The 16,789-nt window shown below is 38.8% G+C and overlaps 1 protein-coding gene across 6 annotated transcripts in view; it reads left to right on the top strand.

The window, feature by feature from the left end:
- The window catches only part of fbxo9 (F-box protein 9), a 94,962-nt gene that overhangs the window by 48,163 nt on the left and 30,010 nt on the right, over positions 1-16,789 (top strand). For all 6 annotated transcript variants that reach the window (XM_060852970.1, XM_060852969.1, XM_060852965.1 and 3 more), the window contains 4 exons: positions 2,623-2,737; positions 4,445-4,563; positions 12,652-12,742; positions 14,187-14,282. In XM_060852970.1, the coding sequence (XP_060708953.1) occupies positions 2,623-2,737; positions 4,445-4,563; positions 12,652-12,742; positions 14,187-14,282 (421 nt within the window). The remainder of the gene's footprint in view (positions 1-2,622; positions 2,738-4,444; positions 4,564-12,651; positions 12,743-14,186; positions 14,283-16,789) is intronic.

Raw genomic sequence — 16,789 nt, 5'->3', positions numbered from 1 at the left:
ATCAAAGCATCAAAAACTTGTAAATTGTTGGTGGGGAATAGATTGACCTCTGCCTTTATAGTCCTCAGTGAACAATGCTGGTGCTGGCTGTTGTAATAGATCCCTTCAATTTAAAGAATAAATTCTACTTCAAAGATAGATAATCTGGCTTTTATAATCAGGTATTAAATATGAAATGAAGTAGTGTTCAATGGAAAAATAAAGAAACAGTTGAAGGTTAAGCTTTCATTATAACAAAGTTCCCCTCAGTTGGTCTTAACCTTCCTTGTCCTTAATATGTTGCAACATCAATGTTTAGTGTTTTTGACATAATTTAAACATAACTTTCCAGATAGAAACCTGATCTATTTAGAGTAATAAGAGATTTGGTGGTACAACTGCTCACATTAATGTGATAACATCTTTGTTTACTTTATCAACATCGAACTAGGAATTATTTCAAAAGCTAGACTAACCTGAATTTCATGACGACATTTAGATCTTTGACAAGATTAGCCTGACAGGTTCAATCAAGCGTGCGGTGTGACTGACTGTATAGACTAACAGCTGGTGCCATCTTCTGCTATAGTTTTGGCTAGATTACATTTTTGAGAAAGCACATAGTATGAGCAAACTATTTAACTGAAAGAGCAGTCGAGTTTGTAAGAGCATGTTCAAACCACAGGAAATGTATTTCTGGAACCTTTTAGTGTAGCTTTTGATTCAGGTTCTTGACTCCAAAGAGAAGCCGCATTTTGTTTCTTGTTTTGCCATCATCAGTATACAGAAGGAATCTTTTGAGGTCTGTATTGCAAAGAAAGAAAATGTTGTTGACTGAGGCAAGAAACAACTTTTGCAACTTGTAGATGTTGCTACCTTGAATAATGCTAAGTTGGTGTTCTGTGCCCTTAATAAACTGTGTCGGTTTTCCTCTAATGCTCTCCTGTTGTTTAATAAATGTGTTTAGATTGGTTGAGGGTAAGAAAAGGTCTTTTGACACATTAGATAAGGAGTTCTAGAATCCTACCTGCCTCAATTGAGTAATGAGTTTCTTGTTGAATGTACCTTGATTTTACTACTTTGACAGGTCATTCCAGACTTTTATCACCCTTTAAGTCAAAAGAAGCCGATTTAAATGTTTTACTTACAAAAATATACTCTCTTTCTACAAGCTTGATTTATTAATAAGATTTTCTACATTTACTTTATCCATAAAATTTGGTATTAAATACACCTTGGCTTTTATATTTTTTCCCTTTGTTTTTTCATGCATTGTGAATATTGCTGCCATATCAGCATTTGTTGCCCATCTATAATTAGCCTTGAACTGAGTGATTTGCTTGGCCATTTTAGACCATTGTTAAGATTCAACCACTATACAAAGTCTGGAGTCATATGTAAGCCAGGCCCAATAAGAATGGCAGATTTCTTTCCCTAAAGGACATTAGCGAACCAGATGATATTTTAAAGCAATCGATGATCATTTCATGATAACCAACACTGATGACTAACTTTGAATTCTGGATTTATTAATTTAATTTAAATTCTGCTAGCTGTCATGGTGGAATTTGAACCATATCCCCAAAACATTAGCCTTGGCCTCTCAATTGTTAGTCCACTGACATTACTATTCTCCTACGAGGTAACTGGAGATTAAGGTTTTCTACTGTTTCATCACAGCTGGAATCAAGTTTGCTGCTGTTCATTACATCTTGTCAGTCTGTACCTCTTATATGAAAGCAAAATTCTGAGGATGCTAGAGATTTGAAATAAAAATCGAGTGCTGGAGAAACTGCAGGATATATAGCAAGAGAGAGAAAAACAGTGGAAGAAACAATATTGGACTCAAAATAACTATGGACTGACAGCTTGTGGTATAACTTTGGTTAGATTATACTTTCGCAAAAGCTGACCTGCTGAGTTTCTTCAGCATTGCAATTTTATTTTATTTCCTTTAATTATGGTTCCTTCATTGTGATTGGATCAAAAACCTAACAGTTCTTATCTAATTTCATCATGGGGATCACTACAGCAGTTTAAGAAAGCCCCCTTGGTTAGACAGTCAATATGGTCTTGTCAATGTTCCCCATGTTCTGAGAACAAATAAATCAAATACTTGAAATGAGCAGCAAATCATGCACTTTGCAAATGCCATCTATCTTTTTGAATTTTAATGTTATCTCTCTGCACTGTTAGCTACACACTTCCCTCATCACATTTCCTCAGCAATTAAAAATAAATCTGCTTTTAATGTTTAGTGTCTTGTGCTCATTATTTCATTCAATTACTAATCAGTCACTTTTTATTTTCAACTACTTTGTTGTTTACTTTTGTATGTATTCTCTCACAAGTTGTCAGTTGTGTCCTGATGAAATAGGATTAACACATAAAGTTATTAGTGCAATGAAACAAAACAGCCTTGGATGAGGATCCAGCAATTACAGGAGTTTTGATAGAGCATTTTGCCTCTATTCATTCCTTCATTTCTTAATATTTTTTGCAGCTTTAATGCAACCTTTACTTAATTGTGCCGTTGGGTTACAAAGAAATCATCTTGGGATTTTTTTTTAAATAATCACAAAAATAGAGACTGTGGACTTTATTTGTTTATTATTTAAAATAAATTGGTTTATTATTTCGCAGAGCTCCCATTTGAAGTCCTCATGTATGTATTTCGATGGGTTGTGTCAAGTGATTTGGACCTACGATCTCTAGAACAATTGTCCATGGTCTGTCGAGCATTTTATATTTGTGCGAGGTATGATTTATGAATGAATAACTTGTATTAAGGGTCCATTTTTGTTGATCAGTCAGAAAATGATAAGATATTTCAGATTCTAAATAGCATAGCAATTCAGTAATTTTAACATTTAAAGAGACATTGGAACACCTTGTGTTCAATTAAACTCTGCCATATAGAGTCATGGAATCACATAGCATGGAAACAGACCCTTCGGTCCCACTCATCAGCACCAACCATGTTCCAAAACTAAATTAGTGCCACTTGCCTGCATTTGGCCTGTATCTATCTGATCCTTTCCTATTCATGTATTAATCCAAATGATTTTTTAATGTTGTAACGGTACCTGCATCCACCGCTTTCTCTGGCGCTTCATTCCACACAAGCCACTCTATGTTTAAAAAAAACAGTTGCCCTAGTTTGTACAGATATGGGCCAAGAGGAGGCAGTTCAGTTTGGGATTATGATTGATGTGGACTCATTGAACCAAGTTACCTTCTTCCGTGCTATATGAATCTAAAAGTATTCTTAATTCTATAAGTTTATATATATACCATAGGCAAAATTAAGTCTAGATTAGAGTGGTGCTGGAAAAGCACAACAGGTCAGGCAACATCCGAGGAGTAGGAAAATTGATGTTTCGGGCAAAAGCCCTTCATCAGGACTGATGGCAGGGAGCCTCCAAGGTGAAGACTCACTGAGATACTTGTGGAGAGAGGAGGAGAACTTCTATGCAATACACTCAGTTTTGTTCCTTACTTTCCCAAGCCTTTTCCTTCTAAAACACTTTTATCCCCCCTAAGTATGCTGCAGTCCAATTTTCCTCAGGCTCCAGCTATTCTGAGGGGTAAATCTTTCTTTCAGCATATCTTGACTTTTGTTACCTCAGTTCTCTGCTCTGGTTACTTTTCTAATATGTCAAGCTAATCTGATTGCTTTCTTTGCCGCAGTACTCTCTGGGGGGGCCCATTTCTGATTCTTTCACTAGTTTAAAACTACGCCAACTTCTAGCATCCATTTCCTCTTAAAATTCAAACTAAGGTTAATCCTGACTCATATTCCTAACAGTATTATGGATTTACCTACCACCCATGTACGATAGCAATTTACAAAGGCAGCTTGCCACCTTCCTCTCAAGGGCAGTTGAGGATAGACAGTATCACCCACATCATGTGAACAAATTAAAGAGAAAACAACTCTTGGTGAGCTACAAACTACATGACATACAAACTACAACTCCTAAGCCTGAATACCTCTCCATCCATTTAATACCTCTTCATACTTCTAATAGCAACCAAATTCAATCTGCACTGAAGATTTATATTCCAAATTGTAGGCTAATGTTTTTGTCTCCTCAGAAACTCAGGGGGATAGTTTTCTTTCTGTTTCTCTTATCCCATTTCTTGTTGTTTTCAGTTACATCATGTGCTTTTTTCATTTCTCCACCTACTGTTTTATACCTCCATCTTTTCTGTTCTGATCTTTTAATTCCAATAAACTTTGGTTTGTTTGCTTTCCATTGACTCTATTTTCTACAGGTAAAAGTTTAATTCTTAAAATTACAAATAAACTGTAAAGCTAAAGTACATGGAACCTTGAACTATTGGCTTAGTGTCTATAATGCACATATAAATTAATAAGTTACTCATTTATGTTAGTTTAAGTAAGTAATTATTCAAAACACTTGTTTTCATAAGTTTACTTTTATTAATTTCTGTTTGTAAGAGATCCTGAAATCTGGCGTTTGGCCTGTCTGAAGGTATGGGGAAGAGCATGCAGTAGTTTGGTTCTGTACAGCTCTTGGAGACAAATGTTTCTGGAAAGACCACGAGTCCGTTTTGATGGTGAGTTAGCAACAGGAAAACCTAAACTTTAATGTTGTATTGTGTAGATGATATAACAATAGAAAAGAATATTTCACTTGCTTTGTTGGTACTGATTTTGTTGCTGTTGGTGTCCAATACAACTTTGGACATGTTAGAAATCAATTTAGTGATTTTTTTAAAAATCATGCATGAACGTCATGCGATTACATTAATAACCAAAATTATTTTGTTCATCTGCTAACTTCTAGAGAACTTCTGGCACACATCTAGAGTCATAGAAATGTACTGAAAATGTGTTGCTGGAAAAGCGCAGCAGGTCAGGCAGCATTTAAAGAGCAGGAGAATCGACGTTTCGGGCATGAGCCCTTCTTCAGGATTCCTGAAGAAGGGCTCATGCCCGAAAGGTCGATTCTCCTGCTCTTTGGATGCTGCCTGACCTGCTGCGCTTTTCCAGCAACACATTTTCAGCTCTGATCTCCAGCATCTGCAGTCCTCACTTTCTCCTCATAGAAATGTACAGCAAGGAGACAGACTCTTCGGTCCAACTCGTCTGTGCCAACCAGATATCCTAAATTAATCTAGCCCCGTTTGCCAGCACTTGGCCTATATTCCTCTCAACCCTTCCTATTTACATCCCCATCCAGATGCCTTTTAAATGTCATAATTGTTTCAGCCTGCTCCACTTCCTCCGGCAGTTCATTCCATACACGTACCACCATACGTGTGAAAACTTTGCCCCTTAGGGCCCTTTTAAATCTTTCCCCTCTCACCCTAAACCTATGTCCTCTAGTTCTGGACATCCCCACACGAGGGGAAACATCTTGTCAACCAATGCCCCTCATAACTTTTTTGGGGAGATATAAAATTATCAGATATCCCAACACTTCATTGTTCAAAAACCATTTATGTCAGGATTTCATTACTTGGTAATTTTAAAAACCAACCTGTTGTGTTGAAGCTATATGAGGCCCATGTAGAAGAGGATGGATTGGACCGTTGTACTGAAAAGGCTGGCCAAACAAAGAGTAATGTCCATCTCCTTTTGGTGATGATTGCTTTAAGTTATCATACACTTTTGAGGAGAAGGATGTTAATATTAATTTTCAGAGCAGTGTATTTAGAAATATATTCTGAAATAAAGAAATTTTGATACAGTTTCTAACAGTTTATATCACTAGCACCCCTTTTTCTATATTCTAACCTTTTTGATGATTCCGAGTTATTGCATATTTACAGTATTTAGTTCACAATCTCAAAATTTTGTTTGTCATATGAAATGTACTGCACACATTGTTAAACCTTGTGAAATTATTTCAATGTAAAACAATGTATGTCAACATTGTTGGTATTAGTAACCTAAAATCTAATTTCAGTATGTTTTAAAATTGTATGTACTGGCCATGTAGAAATTCTGATGTTCACTCTGCTCTCCTGTGATTGGGGATGATGTTGAATCACCAGATCTTTCCTACATATAGTTAGTTCTCTCCCTGTTTTGGGAGAGAAATTATTTGGGTTTATTTGGGTTATAACCACATGGTTAAGTGTGATTTGTATTTCACACAATGCATTTGCAATGTAACAAATACATGAGTCTGGATTTCCCAGTCAGCAGGAAGTGATGGTATTTGCTGTTGATCATGCTGCAAAATCCAGACTTGCACAGTTTGATGGCTAGAGCAAAATGCATTCTGAGAAATGCAATGACTGTTGATATCATAAGCTGAAGGCATGCCCAGTATAAGTCAACTTTTTCAATTTTCTCTAGTTTCTAGCTCATCTCCCCTTATCTTGTCCATGAGCTCCACCTCCTGTTATTTCAATCCATGAAATTGCTGATCACCCAATTTCCCATTCCAGTCCAAATTTTCAACAGTATTGTAATGCTCCCATCTCCAGCTGTGGTCTGTCTCCTCTGTCATCACCCTTGCCCCAAAAAAGAAAAAAAACTTCACCTCCTCCCCCCCCCCCCCCCCCCCCCCCACCCCATGCTCCTCCATTGTCCTTGAAAACTACTATTCCATCTCCAAAAAGTCTTTTTCATGTCCAAAATCCTTGAATGTATTGCCATCTCCCAAATTCATTCCCTTCTTTCCCAGAGCTCCGTGCTGTATTGTTCCAGTGAGATTTCCCCATTTGCCACAATGGAGTATTTAAGAAGGTCAGAAGTCACACAACAACAAGTTATAGTCCAACAGATTTATTTGAAATCACAAGCTTTCAGAGCACTGCTGCTTTGTAATGTGGAATGACAAAGGAGCAGCGCTTCGAAAGCTTGTGATTTCAAATAAATCTGTTGGATTATAATCCGGTATCGTATGACCTCCGACCTTGTCCACCCAATCCAACACTGGCAACTTCGCATCATGGTGTTTTACAAAGCCACAAATCTAGCCCACTCCTGGATGTCGACCGTCATCTGCCCTCCATCAACTTGAAGTAATCCAAAATTCTTAGCAAGTCCCACAGGGATATGGGCCAGGTGTTGGCAGCTGGGACTAGATTGGGTTGGGATATCTGGTCGACATGGACGGGTTGGACCGAAGGGTCTGTTTCCGTGCTGTACATCTCTATGACTCTATGACCTCTTTGTCACTCTTAATATCCAATTGCATCAGTCACCAATTGCTACCTAGGCATCTGGCAGGTACTGGCATAGTTTCCCCAAATGGTCTCCAAGACATTGCTGCAGTAAAATCATGTTGGATCTTTCATTTCTGTAAATCTTGCTCAGGGTGGAAGATCAGTTCTTCCTGTAAAGTTGTGCAGGAGTGTTTTCTGATCAGCTTATAGGCTGACCCTTTGTTATATGATATTTCACTACAATGAACAACAGTATTGATACAAATCTGACACACTGAATGGAAAAGGCATTGGCATTGGCTTGATCTCTAAGTATTGTATTACCTGATAGAAAGATAGTCTGTTATTTTGAAATAATTTACAGTGTCATACGCATGTCAACAAGATTTTAAAACATTGGATTTTTAAACAAATAAGTCACTTTAATATTGTTAAAAGATCTTTTACACTGAAATATCAAATAAATTATAAAGGTTGGTTAAAATATAATATGCATTTAAAGATCTTCTAGTGGTCACTTCAGGGAGGACGTGAGGACTGCAGATGCTGGAGATCAGAGCTGAAAAATGTGTTGCTGGAAAAGCGCAGCAGGTCAGGCAGCATCCAAAGAGCAGGAGAATCGATGTTTTGGGCATAAACCCTTCTTCAGGAATTCCTGAAGAAGGGCTTATGCCCGAAACGTCGATTCTGCTGCTGCTTGGATGCTGCCTGACCTGCTGTGCTTTTCCAGCAATACATTTTTCAGCTAGTGGTCACTTCAGTCTTGTTTTAAAAAATGTTCGTTAAAATTCATTAAATAGTGTGTTGGTATGCCAGGTTAATAAAAATAATGTAACTTTAAAATATCTGCAGTTCCCTCCTGCTGTTGTGCCTGATAGCATACAAATAAGGAACTGGAGTTGACTACTCATCTCCTTGAGCCTGCTTCGTCATTCACTAAAACCATGGCTGATGTGATTACTTCATAGTCCTGCCTACTCCCAATAAGCTTTCCTTCATTTTCTTATCAAAGATCTATCTACCACTGCCTTAAATATATTCAGACTTTTTTTTTCTTCAAAAGGCAATGGAAGCAGAGTTCCAAAGATTCCTAATCCTACGAGAAAATATTTCTCATCTCTGTCTTCAATTGGTAATCCATGACTTTTAAACAGTGCCCCCAAGTTCGAGATAGTCCTACAAGAAGAGACATGCTTTCCAGAGCACCCCTCTGCATCTCAAATTTTTAATCAAGTTGTCTCTTATGCTACTAAACTCCAAATACAAACCAAACTTCTCCAACTTTTACATGTAAGACAACACAACCATTCCGGTATTATTCCACTCAGCCTACTCTGTATTGCTTTCCGCACATTTGAACATACAACATAGAACAGTACAGCACGTACGGGCCCTCTTGCCCTTGATGTTGTGCCAGCCTTTTATCCTAGTCTAAAATCAGACCATACCATACCCTTCATTGTACTATCTTCCATGTGCCTATCCACAAGTCGTTTAAATGTCCCTAACGTAACTTGACTCCACGACCACTGCTGGCAGTGCATTCCAAGCACCCAAAACACACTGTGTAAAGAACCTACCTCTGATATCTCCCCATAATCTTTCTCCGGTTACCTTAAAATTATGCCCCCTGGTGATAGACATTTTCACCATGGGAAAAAGTCTCTGGCTATCCACTCTATCTATGCCTCTCGTCATCTTGTACCTCTCTATTGAGTCACCTCTCATCCTTCTTCATTTCAATGAGAAAAATCCTAGCTTCCTCAACTTTTCTTCATAAAACATGCCCTTCAGTCCAGACAGCATCCTGGTAAGTCTCCTCTGCACCCTCTTTAACACAGCTTTCCTACAACAAGGCGACCAGAACTGAATACAATATTCTGAGTGTGGTCTAACCAGGGCTCTGTACAGCTACAGCATAACCCCGCCGCTCCTAAACTCATCTCCCTGCTAATGAAAGCAAACACACCATACATTTACTTAAAAACCCTCATCAGAAACCGATGCTGTCTCACGAACTTGGTCTCACCGATACTCTGTAAAACTGAAGCATAAACCCCTCTACTTCTGTATTTTAATTGCCCTTACAATAGACAGTAACATTCCATTAGCTTTTCTAGTTATTTGCAGTACCGTATGCTAACCTTCAGCTATTCATACATTAGACCACAGAGATACCTCTGCATCTCAAAACTATTCAATCCCTCACCATTTCAATAATGTTTCTTTTTTATTCTTCTTGCCGAAATGGGCATTTCAACCTGATACATCCATTGATTTAACTATCCATGTCATTCTGTAGCTTCCTTATATCCTCTTCATAACTTGCTTTACAACAATCCTGCTGTCATTAGCAAATATAGCAACATATCTTTAGTCCTGATATGCAAGTTATTTATTTAAATTCTAAGAAGTTGAGGCCCCAGCACTCCTGTGGCACACCACTCATTACATTAATAATAGAAGCTCTAAATAAAATAGCATTAGTTCTGGGTCCAAATTTTTTTTTTAAAACTGCAGGTTCTTACCACTTTACACAGTAAGGCCTACCAGTGAAGGCTTCTCTGAGTAAACTCACAAGTATCACAATGTTGATGTACCAAGTGATTTTACTTGCTATTATTGGGAAATTTGTTATATCATACAGCCTGGCTTATTCTTCCCATAGTGACAGTCCCACTTTGCCTTCCGGAAAGCCAGACAAAGTAAATGGGGAGAAAATCCAATACCATCTAGTTAATGACATTTGACAAAAAAAAATTGCTGTAAGTTTTCTCTTAGTATGTAGTAGAAGGACACAAAATTGGGGAAAGGTGTTTGGGGAAGGAAGTGTGTTCCTAAGAGATTACAGAATGAAAAGTACAATCCTCTTAGGAGTTTCCAACTTGTTATTTCAGAAATGGCAGTGTCAAATTATGATATGTACAACAATGAGAAGCTATATACTTGACATCTCTTTTCAGTGTTTCAAACATAGTGTTACATAACCTAATATAAGCATGTCCAGTGTTTCATAAAATTATAGCTGAATGTATCGACAAATGAAATACCACGTCAGTAATGTAGAATCAGGTCTGTAGTTAATTTACTAAAAATGTAAATGGCCTTTGTTTGAAGGAGAATCTTTGTGAATCAGGCTTTTAATTTTAAATTTTTATTTAACCTATTCTTCTAATCAATCCATTCAGAAATGTCACACACCTCTGAAGTAGGTGGGACTTCAATTTGGCTTCCTGGTCCAGGAGTATGGATACAACAGGCCCCTCAGGCTTGTAGTTTTATTCACATGTTTTTCTTTCTTACCTCCAGTTCACTTCTCTCAAATGTGTTGATATGTTGTGGTCAAATCAATCATCGTAGAGGGCCATACAAAGCAAGCCACATAATGTAGAGTCCCTACATACAATTCTAGCCCTCGTTAAATAAAATTTGGGGGCTACAATTTTGATAGATTCATCCCAAAAGGAAACTTCAGTTTGTGTACCATCTCCCCGCTAGAACTGACTAGTTCAGCACAGCTTGAATGTGCGATCTTGCAAGCCACCACTTTGGCTGCTTGAAAACTTAAACAGCTGAACCATAGCAGAAGTTGAGATACCCTCATTCACGATAGTATGAATATGGTCCACAGGAGAAAAGATCGGATTAGGTGAAGCGCAAATGACTACTTGTGTATGGGAAAGCCTGAGTCTACTAATAGTATATTCCAGTTCCCATATAAAGGTGCTGATTGGAAGACAGACTTGTTTGCATTTGGTTTTTAAAAACTTGTTGATTCATAGAATGTGTGTGTGTGCTGGTGGTGAGCCACCTTCTTGAACTATTTCCTACCATGTGGTAAAGGTATGCCTAGGTGTTATAGACAAGAAGTGCCAAGATTTTGACATAGCAACAATTAATATATTTCCAACTCAGGATTTTGTATAATTTGGAAGTGCTGATAGTATCCATGTGTGTCTTGCAACCCTTGTCCTCTTAATGATGCTGGAGTGGTCATAGATTTAGAGCCTTTGTTAAATAAGTCTTGGTCCATCTTATAGATGGCACACACCTATAGCTACATTAAATTGGTAATGGAGGGTTAAATTTTGAAGCAATTAGCTGGGGTTTCAATCAAGTAGCCTGCCTTGTCCTGCATGTTGTCCAACCTCTTGTGTTGTTGGAGAGCCACATTCATCTATTCGTTTTGAGAGTTTTCCATTCAGCCGTCCTGACGTCTTTATTGATGGTGCAAAGGCTTTGGTGAGTGAAAAGATCAGTCACTAGTTGCAAATGTCCCAGTCTCTGATAGGCTATCACAGTATTTGAGTGTTTGATCCATTTGAGGATTCATAGATGGTAATGCCATCCACTTGTTTGGGAGGTATTTGAGAAGGTTGCATGTTGGAGACCTTAAGTTGCTTGTAATTGATCACTAAGGGCCTTCATGTTCCAAGTTGAGTGAGTTACTCATAGACATTCTAACTGAGCCCAAATACCTAATTATTTCATCTTGCCAGTTCTCTCCTGAGTCCAGGGAGAGGAAAATTCTCCCACCTGTGTCTCAAAATTTCAGAGAGAGAGAAGAAGCACCTAGTGTTAGCAAAGATAAGAGTTTACTGTTCTGTGGATTACTAGGCAGAATGTGAAGAGAAGACCACCTGTAATCAAAGACAATAATCGTGCAGCAATCCGATGATTCTAGAAGATTTGTCCCACTGTGGTTAGAAGGGGAAAGAATTGTCAGAGTGGGCTTTGCTGGTATTTGGTTTGAGATGTAGCTGGAAACTCAAGAGCTGCGCCTTTTTGTCATCACTCAATATTACATCTTGGTAAAATGGGGAATAGTGGATCCATTGGAAGCTGGGAGTGAAGTTAGATTTGATCATCTTTGAATGATGGAACAGGCTCGAGGGATGACATAGCCCACTCCTGCTTCTATATTTTGTATTCCAAGGGAAACTTCTGTTCAATGTTTTACATCTGCTTTATATTTACTGACAAACAGCTAGAACCCTCATAGTAGATATGTACCTTTTTCCTTATGTTTAGTTTTTGCGTAACTTTTTTTACAGTATAAATGTAACATTTTACTTCATGTTCAGTGCTATTTTTCAATGTTTTCTGTAGAAGTGAAAGCCAGTGCTATTTTTTTTGGATACTTGACAAGAACTGTTTATAAATTTTGTACTCCGTATTGGGGTGACTGTTTAGCAATTGCTGCAATTTGACTAGTGGAAAGATTTTATGAAACCTTGCCATATCGAACCTTCACTAATTGTGAACGTTTTAAGATCTAAATAACTAGAGATTGTGAACATTTTAGTCATGATGCTCATTACTTGTTTAAAACAAAATCCTTTCTGGAAGCAAAAATTCAGTTTCTCAAAGCAGACAACATTCATGTAGCTAATTTATAGGTAAACTCCTAAACCATATAAAAAGGGTATTTTGAAAGAAAAATGAGTATAATTAATTCAAAAGTTTTGAGATTTGCAATGTACTGATACTTGATACGTGCTAACAATGTTGACATTTTTGTAGGTGTTTATATCAACAAGACAACCTATATACGTCAAGGAGAGGAGTCTCTTGATGGTTTTTACAGAGCTTGGCATCAGGTAGAATACTACAGGTATGTTAGCTTTTCTGTCATCTAAAAGAACACAATCATGAGAGGAGAATGACATACATTTGATAACCAAATCCTTACTTGTGCAGGTGTTTTATTATCAGGTGCATGTTCCATCTTAGGCTGGTTTTATTGAAGTCAATCTCAGCAGTAGCTTAGTCTATAAAATCCAATTTGTAAAATTGAGCAGTTAAGATATAGATGGAATAAGTGTCATACTTTAAAAAGGAAAATTAAATCTTCATGTATTCCATGTGTTGTTAATTGCTAGGTGAGAACATCAGTGTTTAAAAAGGAATGCCCACTCTGATGTTGTGACTTTATGTTTCAAGTTAGGAAGTTAGCAAAGTTTCACAGTCACATCAATTTCACAGTCAGTGCAACAGATGACACCATTGATGTAGTGAGCCTTGACATCCAAGACCAATCAACAGACTCGCATTAGATGTGACATAGTCATCTCCCTCCTGGATTGATCAAATCTCCCCTTGCTGTTAGACCCTACTACCAATCTCTCAGTGAACCCAATACCCCTTTCCTACAGGAAACAGCAGTCTGCTGACCTTCCTGACCCAACAGCACCTCCCACTCATCCCCCCACACCAGCACCACCAAACCCTGATTAATCTGACCTACCCTAAGGCGCTCCATCACTTTCTTGGCACCCTACACATCTGACAACCTGGCACCTTGCACTTTGGGATCCTAACCCCTGAACCAACTTCCACCCTAATTGCCACTCACCTGCATGCTTACCCTTTCATGGGAGCAATCAAATGTCTACCTGTGTTGTTAGGTACTTAAGCAACAGAGTACGACATCTACTGCCATGAAAAAGTTATGGTGGGTATTTGGTTTCCCCTTGCTATCCTGAACCAGGAGGGAGCTGGTACATTCTGGTACCTGGACCTGAATTGCCGACATTAAAATGCCAACCTTAGTCCTGATGCTAAAATAGGAGGAGCGGATTGACAATGATTGTGATTCCATTCCTTGAATATCCAGGCCAGCAAATTTTCTCCAAGTTGTTTTTTTTAAACTGGATGTTTGCCAGATTTTTTGTTTCTCAGAACAGAAGGTGATATCTCTCCATGGTTCAGCAGCTGCATAGCTTGATCTGGTTAAGGTTATGTCCTGAACCCTTCAAGGATTTTGGATTAAGCCTACATCTGAACTGAGTTGGCTAGAACAGGAAATATTTTGAATTTTGTTTATGTTGTTCCTGTTAAATCTGTCTTGTTAAATTTCATATTCTTCATGCCTAATTATTGTTTTTAGACCAAAATCCATTTAAAACTCCACTTAAAAATTCAAAGATACAGCCAAAGTTGTTGTATGGGTTTTCATTAAAGAATGGATTTACCTTTGGTACAAAATGTGTGCATGTCAGTTGTGAGTATAGAATTTACAAGTGTTACTCCTTGTTTGCTATTCTTCATGCCATTAGATATCTGCGATTCTTCCCAGACAGTCAAGTAATAATGCTGACCACGCCAGAGGATCCTCAATCCATCATCCCTCGTTTATCTGTCAGGTCTCCAAGGTAATAATTGAATAGTATTGAGAAGTTCAGCAATCTACCATGCCATGTCATTCTAAAATTCTGCTAATATATGCATATGCATCTGCATCGTCTCTGCATTGTAAGACCAAATTGTTCAGATTGAATTGTTTATTCCATGTATATGTCGGAGGATGTTTAACTTCAAAATGTGAAAGGGATTTGGTCAGATTGGGGAATTAAAGTGTTACGAGTCTGCATCCTTACCCCCAACTTGCTGCCCCCTTTCAATTATATTGTATTTAGGCTGCCTGCATGTAAAGTTCACATGTTCAGTAAGGAGTGAATCCTGAGTGAGGCATGGCATAAGTGAGTTCGTATCTCTGGAATTTTGGAGCAGCATGGGAATTTGGTGCATATCAGAAGTGACTTTTACTTTTTCATTCATTGTCTTTTAACAAGATAAAAATGGTGGTGGGTCAGTGGTTATCACTGCTGCCTCACAGCACCAGGGACCTGGGCTCAAATCCAGCCTTGGGCGACTGTATGGAGTTTAAACGTTCTCCCTGTTTCTGCGTGGGTTTCCTACCACAGCCCAAAGATGCATGGTGCCAAACAATGTTCAAGCTAGATGGATTAGTCATGGAGAATGCAAGGTTACGGTCTTCGAGAGGTCGATGTGGACTCAATGGGTTGAATGGCCTGCTTCCACACTGTATGGATTCTGTAATTCTAACTTGAAGACCAGGAGAGAATCGAGGGATAAAGACCATGTGCAGACAAACAGGATTACTCAAAATAGCAACGTAGTTAATAATGGGCTAAAGGGCCTGTTCTTGTCCTGTACTGTTCTATCAAGCTCGGCAGAAAAACTGACATAACAGGAAAACCAATAGCTGCTAATTTGACAATCTATTATAAGCTACTTTCAGATCAAACATGAATAGAAAAAATATTTTATATTTTACAAATTAAAAACCAAAAGACCAATACAAAATAAAAAAAAACACATTAAGAACCAAGTAAATTGAGTGGCATAATGGTTAGCACTGCTGCCTCACAGCGCCAGGGACCCAAGTTCTATTCCAGCCTCTGGTTTCTGTGTAGAGTTTGCACATTCTCCTGAGATCTGCATGGGTTTCCAGCAGGTCTTCTGGTTTCCTTCCATACTCGTAAGATGTGCAGATTGGATGGATTGGCCTTGTAAAACAAAGAAAATAGCCTTATTGTATGCATGGTAGGTGGGTTAGCTGTGGTAAGTGCAGGGTTACGGGGATGGAGTTGGGGGGTGGTTCCTGGTGGGAAACTTTTCAGAAGGTCAGTGCAGACATGCTGGGCCAAATGGCCCCTCTGCTGGGATTCCAAACTCTCATAAACAATAGAGATGCAGGGCCAGGGGATGTGTTATACCTGCATGATATGAGAACTGGTGAACCTCATTGTCGTTCATAATGACCACATCGATATCAAATGTTGGTTAAACATAGACCAGTACAGCATACAAACTGGCCCTTCACCCACCATGTGTGTGCTGACCATTATGCTATTCTAAATTTCATCTGGTTGCTTGAGGAACTCTGGCTCAGAGTTAATGAGGTGGAATTATGAGTTTCATGCAGTGTGACACGCAAGGGAGGAAACATAGAAGATAGGAACAGGAGGCGGCCATTCAGCTCTTCGAAACTGATCCTCCATTCATCACTACCATGGCTGAGCATCAAACTCAACAGCCTCATCCATTCGTCCCAGGTGCTATATCGAGCTGGCCCTTGATTACATTCTATGCTTTGGCATCAATTACTTCCTATGGCAACGAATTCCACAGGCCCACCACTCTTTGAGTGAAGGAATGTCTTCTCATCTCCATCCTAATTGGTCTACCCCCGAATCCTCAGACTGTGACCCCTGCTTCTGGATGCACCCACCATTGGGAACCTTCACTGCACTCCCTCAAGAGCAAGAGCATCTTTCCTTGGAAAGGGAAGCCAAAACTGCACACAATATTCTAGGTGTGGACTCACCAAGGCCCTATATAACTGCATCCCTGCTCCTGTACTCGAAACCTCTCACTATGAAGGCCAACATACTATTTGTCTTCTTTACCACCTGCTACACCGGCATTCCTACCTTCAGCGACTGGTTTTCAAGGTCCCACTGCCATTCGGGTAGTGATCTGTTTTCTTGTATTTGCTTCCAAAGTGAATAACCTCGCACTTATCCAAATTATACTGCATCTGCCATTGATTTGCCCACTCAATCAGCCTGTCCAGATCATGCTACAGCATCTCTGCATCCTCATCACAGTTCACTCTCCCACCCAACTTGGTATCATCTGCAAACTTTGAGATATTACATTTAGTTCCTTCATCCAAATAATTAACATATGTTGTAAATAGCTAGAGTCCTCTCACTGATCCCTGTAGTTACTGCATGCCAATTTGAAAAGGATCCATTAGTTCCTACTCTTTGTTTTCTCTCTGCTTACCCGTTTTCTATTCATCTCTATAACTACGCCCAATCCCATGCATTTAATCTTGCACAATAACCTC

The sequence above is a fragment of the Hemiscyllium ocellatum genome, chromosome 3, assembly GCF_020745735.1.
Source record: "Hemiscyllium ocellatum isolate sHemOce1 chromosome 3, sHemOce1.pat.X.cur, whole genome shotgun sequence".
In the NCBI taxonomy this organism is placed as follows: domain Eukaryota; kingdom Metazoa; phylum Chordata; class Chondrichthyes; order Orectolobiformes; family Hemiscylliidae; genus Hemiscyllium; species Hemiscyllium ocellatum.
Note: the sequence above shows the minus strand (reverse complement) of the source record. Positions and strands in the feature narration are given on the sequence as shown.